This window comes from Nicotiana tabacum, chromosome 10, assembly GCF_000715075.1.
Source record: "Nicotiana tabacum cultivar K326 chromosome 10, ASM71507v2, whole genome shotgun sequence".
NCBI lineage: Eukaryota > Viridiplantae > Streptophyta > Magnoliopsida > Solanales > Solanaceae > Nicotiana > Nicotiana tabacum.
This window is the reverse complement of record NC_134089.1, coordinates 65404652-65410997: the sequence shown is the minus strand read 5'-3', so window position 1 is coordinate 65410997 and position 6346 is coordinate 65404652. Positions and strand designations below refer to the sequence as shown.

Here is a 6346-nt window from a genome sequence, read left to right as displayed (position 1 = left end):
GCTTGATGTCTTTGTGTTTGGCAACTTTGTCGTTTTGAAGATAGTGATTTTGTTGTATGTATATATTTATGAATGTTCGTGTTGTGTTAATTGTACATCCATTCAATGAAAAATTGTGAGTTTTACGGGGTGCGGTCGATTCGTGCTCTCGATTTTCTTGCTTTGCCTTTTGCCTTGAGGCCTACTTGGGTTACCCTAGGTAATGTCTGCTGCCATAGAAATAAATTCTTTCAAAAAGAATGTATGCATTTGACAAATTATTTGTAGAAATGTAGTTGTTCAAAATATATGATAGTGCGCGAGATCAAATAATTCAGATGAACTGGTGACTGTGATGCATTTAGAGACATTACAACCTCCTTGCTTTAGAATTTTGAGGGTCCTCCACAAAATTCTGCCCCAGTTTAAGTGCATACTTCTAACAACACATTCTTTGGTTGTCCCAAACGTGATGAAATCAGACAAACTCGAGATCCTGCCCCATTTTTTTTTATCATGGGGGAAATGTATATTTTATTAGGATGTGACCAAACCACAGGGCTGCCTACGTATCCCCTCTTAAATGGGAATCGGGTCAAGCGTAGTTCAGCTACATCAAAAATAGAAAATGGAAACGATCTTAAACATAGTATCTCTCGACTGCATCTGAATTGATAGGTTTTGGCCAAATTTCTCCGTCCATTTTTGCGAGTATAAGTGCTCCTCCAATTAATACCCAGCGAGCCATATAAGGACCTTACCATTTTGGTAACAAATTCCCCTTGGCTTCATCCCGATGCGGGAAGATTCGCTTTAGCACCAATTGCCCTAGTGTGAATTGCCTTGACCTGACTTTTTTGTTGAATGCTCTTGCCATTCTGTTCTGGTAGAGTTGATTGTGACATAACGCATTCATTATTTTCCCTTTAATGAGAGCTAGTTGTTCATACCGGCTTCGTACCCATTTCGCATCACTGAGCTCAGCTTCTTGTATGATTCTTAAAAAAGGAATTTCCACTTTGGCGGGAATAAAAACTTCAGTACCATAGACCAGTAGGTAGGGAGTTTCCCTAGTTGATATGCAAATTGTGGTACGATATCCAAGAAAAGCAAATGGCAGTTTCTCGTGCCATTGTTTGTAATTTTCCACCGGTTTCCTCAATATCTTCTTCATATTTTTGTTGGCAGCTTCTACGGCTTCATTCATTTGTGGCATGTATGTTGTGGAGTTCCTATGCTTGATATTGAATGTTTCACACATGGCTTTCATCAAATCGTTGTTGATATTGGTGGTATTATCGGTAACGATTGAGTCTGGTACTCCAAATTGACAAACAATACGGTCTTGAACAAAATCCGCTACAACCTTCTTAGTTACAGCTTTGTAAGATGCAGCTTCAACCCATTTTGTGAAGTAGTATATGGCAACCAAAATGAACCTATGCCCGCTTGAAGCAAGGGGTTCGATTGGACTGATGACATCCATACCCCATGCGGAGAAAGGCCAAGATGAACTTGTTGTGTTGAGTTCATTGGGTGCTACTCATATCATGTTAGCATGTATCTGGCATTGGTGACACTTTTGAACATACTTGATGCAGTATATTTCCATAGTCATCCAGAAATACCCAGCTCTTAGTATCTTCTTGGTGAAGATGAAACCATTCATGTGCAGTCTGCATGTTTCGGCATGTATTTCCTCGAGCAATCCGGATGTCTCCTTGGTATCGACATACCGTACTAATCCCAGGTCAGGAGTCCTTCTATACAGAATTCCCCCGCTTTGAAAGAAATGGTAGGCTAATCTTCGAAGTGTGCGTTTCTGAATATGGGTATCAATCTCTTTTTATTCTCCCGTTTCCAGGTACTTCTTGATATCGTGGAACCACAAATTTCCGTCAATCTCTTCTTCAATAGGAGCATAATAAGTCGGCTGCTTATGTATCCCTATTCAGATAGGATCAATGAAATTCTTGTCTAGGTATTGTATGATGGAAGACAAAGTGTCTAACGCATCTGCGAACTCATTCTAAATCCTTGGAACATGTTTGAACTCTATCTTTGTGAACCTCTTGATCAACTCTTGTACACAGTGCAAATATGACAATATTTTGGTGTTCTTCGTAGCCTATTCCCCTAGAATCTGGTGCACTAAAAGATCTGAATCTCTGATTACTAGCAGCTCCTGAACATTCATGTCAATGACCAACCTAACTCCTAAGATGTAGGCCTCATATTCTGCCATATTGTTGGTGCATGGAAATCTATGTTTTGCGGATACCGGATAGTGTTGACCATTTTATGATACTAAGACGGCTCTGATACCTACTCCTTTGAAATTTGCTGCTCCATCGAAGAACATCCTCCAACCATCATATGCCTCGGTGATATCTTCTCCAATAAATGACACCTCCTTATTAGGAAAGTACGTTTTCAATGGTTCATATTCTCCGCCTACGAGATTTTCTGCCAGATGATCCGCCAATGCTTGCCCTTTGACTTCTTTTTGAGTTACATAGACGATGTTAAACTCACTCAGCAATATTTTCCACTTTGCTAACTTACCCGTAGGCATGGGTTTCTGAAAGATATATTTTAGCAGATCCATCCTTGATATGAGATATGTAGTGTATGCACAAAAATAATGCCTAACCTTCTGAGCTATCCCTGTCAAAGCACAGTAGGTGCGTTCCAGCAAAGAGTGTCGGGCTTCATAAGGCATGAATTTCTTGCTCAGATAATATATTGCCTGCTCCTTTCTTCTAGTTTCATCATGTTGTCCCAAAATGCAACCAAAAGCCCCATCTAATACTGACAAATAAAACAACAGAGGACTTCCTAGTTCAGGTGGGACCAGAACGAGCAGTTTAGATAAATACTCATTGATTTTGTTAAAGGCTTTCTGGCATTCTTCAGTCCACCTTGTTGTAGCATCTTTCCTCAGCATTCTGAAGATTGGCTCACATATCACGGTTGATTGTGCTATGAAGTGGCTGATGTAATTGAGGCGCCCTAAAAAACTCATCTCATCTTTCTTATTCTTTGGAGGTCGCAAGTCCTGGATAGCTTTGAATTTTGATAGGTCTACCTCAATCCCTCAACAACTGACGATGAACCCTAACTACTTTCTAGCAGGGACACCGAAGGCACATTTTGCAGGATTCAACTTTAAATTGTATTTTTGAAGCCGACCGAAAAATTTCTTCAAGTTTGCTATGTGATCTGAACTCCTTTTAGATTTGATGATAATGTCATCTATGTACACCTCTATTTCCTTTTTATTATATCATGGAAGATGGTTGTCATGTCTCTCATGTAGGTGGCTCCAGCATTCTTCAGACCAAACGACATCATTTTGTAATACTATATTCCCCATGGGTTTATGAAGGCTGTCTTTTTGGCATCCTCTTTATCCATCTAGATATGATGGTATCCTGTGAAGCAATCCACAAAGGATAGGACCTCACGCTTGGCGCAGTTGTTAATTAGTTTGTGTATGTTGGGCAATGGGAAATCATCTTTGGGACTTGCTCTCTTCAGATCTCGATAATCGACATATACTCTAACTTTCCCATATTTCTTCGGAACTGGCACAATGTTGACCAACCAAGTCATGTATTCGACTACTCGGAGAACATTTGCTTTGATTTGCTTGGTGACCTCTTCTTTTATCTTCAAACTCATATCCGATTTGAACTTTCTGAGCTTCTACTTTAACAGTGGACACATGAGATTAGTGGGTAGCTTGTGAGCCACTATGGATGTGCTCAAACCAGTCATATCATCATAGGACAATGCAAAGATATCTGCATACTCTTTTAGGAATTTGATATACTCTTTCTTCCCTGACAATGATAGATGAATGCTTATACGTGTTTCCTTGACCATTTCGGAATCCCCTAAGTTAACGGCCTCAGTTTCCTCCAAATTAGACTTTGGTTTATTTTCAAAGTTTTCTACTTCTCTGACGATTTCCTTAGGTATTTATATCATCTTGTACATCCTCTGAATCACTATCCTTATGTTCCATTGTCTCGTTACATGTCACAGTCGTAGGTTCATCGGAATAGATAATAATAATGCTGAAATGAAAATGTAAAAATAATAATAAATACGAAAAGTAGTAATGCATTGATAAAATCTTAAAAACGTCAACAAGTGCGGCTCGATGTCTCGAGCAATTATTTCAAAACAAAGTACTGAAAAACATCTCAAATACTCAAAACTATTTTTTAAAGTATTTCATGCTAATTTCCAGGCTTCCCAGGAACTCGATAGGCCCGGGATGGTGCAGCGGTCCAGTTCTTGAGAACAGCTCCTTTCTCCATGGTTTGAATGGTAAGGTCTTACTCCTCCTCCTTCTCAACAATTGTCTGCAGTCCATATCTTCTTCATCTAGAAAAAATTTCCTCATGCTAGCTAAAACTTCATCTTTCTCAGATACCCACATCATGTCACCTTGATGGAATGTCTGGTGTAAAGGTGGTACCGGTTGTTCCAGTAGATAATAAGGACCACGCCATGGTGGTGACCAATTCTAGTGTTCCTTCCAGGTATATTCATATCTAAGTCCAAAAGTCGTGCCATGACGTTGTGGTTGTACGGTTTTGGTGATCCCTTGAAGATTTTTGCCGACTCTTGCCGGGTTCATACCCCGTCCATAGCAGTATGCTTTCTATCTTGTTGCTCCGCCCAGTTTCTTTCTATTTTCGATGGCTAGAACACTCTGATTAGTGTAGATGGGGTTACTTCCATCTCTATGAATGATCACCTCCTGATGATTCCACTTAAACTTTATAGCTTGATGCAGGTTGAAGCCACTATTTTGGCAGCATGTATCCACGGTCGTCCCGACAATAGGTTGTAAGTAGCAGATATATCTAGCACTTAGAACTCGACATCAAACCAAGTCGGTCCCATCTGTAGACTGAGGTTGATTTCTCCAATAGTGTCTCTCTAAGATCCATCAAATGCCTTCACATTCATGCTTCCCATCCATATCTCGTGCAAGACCTTACCCATTCTCTTCAGAGTAGTCAATGGGCATCTGTTAAGACTTGAACCCCCATCTATCAAGACCCTGGTGATGAATTTATCCTCAAATTGCACTGTAATGTGTAGCGCCCTATTGTGACTCAGTCCTTCTGGTGATAATTCATTTTTATGAAAAGTGATCTTGTGGCTCTTCAATACATGTCTGACCATGTTAGCCATCTCTCCACTAGTGATGTCGGTGGGTACATAAGCTTCACTCAACACTTTCATCAAAGCAATCTTGTGTGTGTCTGAGTTTTGTAGTGGCGACAAGATGGATATCTGAGCAGGATTTTTGTTCAAGTGGTCAATAACAGAGTACTCTCTCACTTGTACTTTTCTCCAAAGATTATCAGTGCCAGTCTCGACAATAGGCGATTTAGATGCGGCTTCCTTGCTTGTTCCGCCCAGGTTCTCGAGTGTATAATCTCTGCTAGTTCTAGTCATACCTTGTGCCACATCTGTTTCCTCCATGTTTGCTTTTCCTTTTTTTTTGCTTCCGCAACATAGTCCCATGGGATGGCATCAGACTTGTAGAATGGTGTGGGAGATACCATTACAGTGAAGGGTGTAGTTACCTCGACTTCAAACAGTGTTTGGGTCTGTACCACAACTAGTGTGAGGGTGACTGGAGATGTTTTAGGAGCATCCCCCTCTCGGATGAGTCCGTTGGACCCTTTCTAATCCCATTCTTCATCAGTCTTTATCACATTTACTTCCCCACCTCTGTGATCCGGGAGAGGATTGTTACGAACATTTGGTGCATCTTCCTTCGCTTGTATGATGGTAGTATCGATCAACGTCTGAATCTTATGTTTCAATGTGTGGCAGTCACCAACAGTATGACTCGTTATGCCTGAATGATAGGCAGATGTTTTGTTGGGGTTGAACCACTAGGAGGAATTATCCATAACAGCGGCAAGAATGAGAGTAACGTAGCCATCAACTTTTAGTCTCTCGTACAGTTGGTCTATAGGCTCAGCAATAGGGGTGTATTGTCTTGGCGATCTACAATCAAAATTTGGATGCAATTTCTTGTAATTTTTGGGGCAGGTGGTGGTGAATGATAATATGTAGGTTAGGTATTATTGGCAAGGTAGGTAGTATCAGGCTATTGGTATCATAGAGGGTGAATGTTGGTATATGGATGTATGTGAGAGGACACTTGGGACCCTGGGCTACCATCAAGGCACCTACTTCTTTCTTCTTCGAAATGCCTCCTGATTGCAAAGCATTATTCGCGGCCTGCAGTGCCTCGAAATTGGTCACCATTCCATTCTTAATTCCTTCTTCTATTCTTTCTCCTTGCTTGATGATATAGGAAAATTTGTGA

General features: G+C 40.6%; 1 protein-coding gene across 1 annotated transcript; it reads right to left on the bottom strand.

The window, feature by feature from the left end:
• Positions 1–736: 736 nt before the first annotated feature.
• Positions 737–5570, bottom strand: LOC142165144 (uncharacterized). Its single transcript, XM_075223763.1, has 2 exons — positions 5463–5570; positions 737–1345 (listed from the first exon to the last, which is right to left on the bottom strand). The coding sequence occupies exons 1-2, from the start codon at positions 5568–5570 to the stop codon at positions 737–739; spliced, it is 717 nt and encodes a 238-aa protein (XP_075079864.1).
• Positions 5571–6346: the final 776 nt, after the last annotated feature.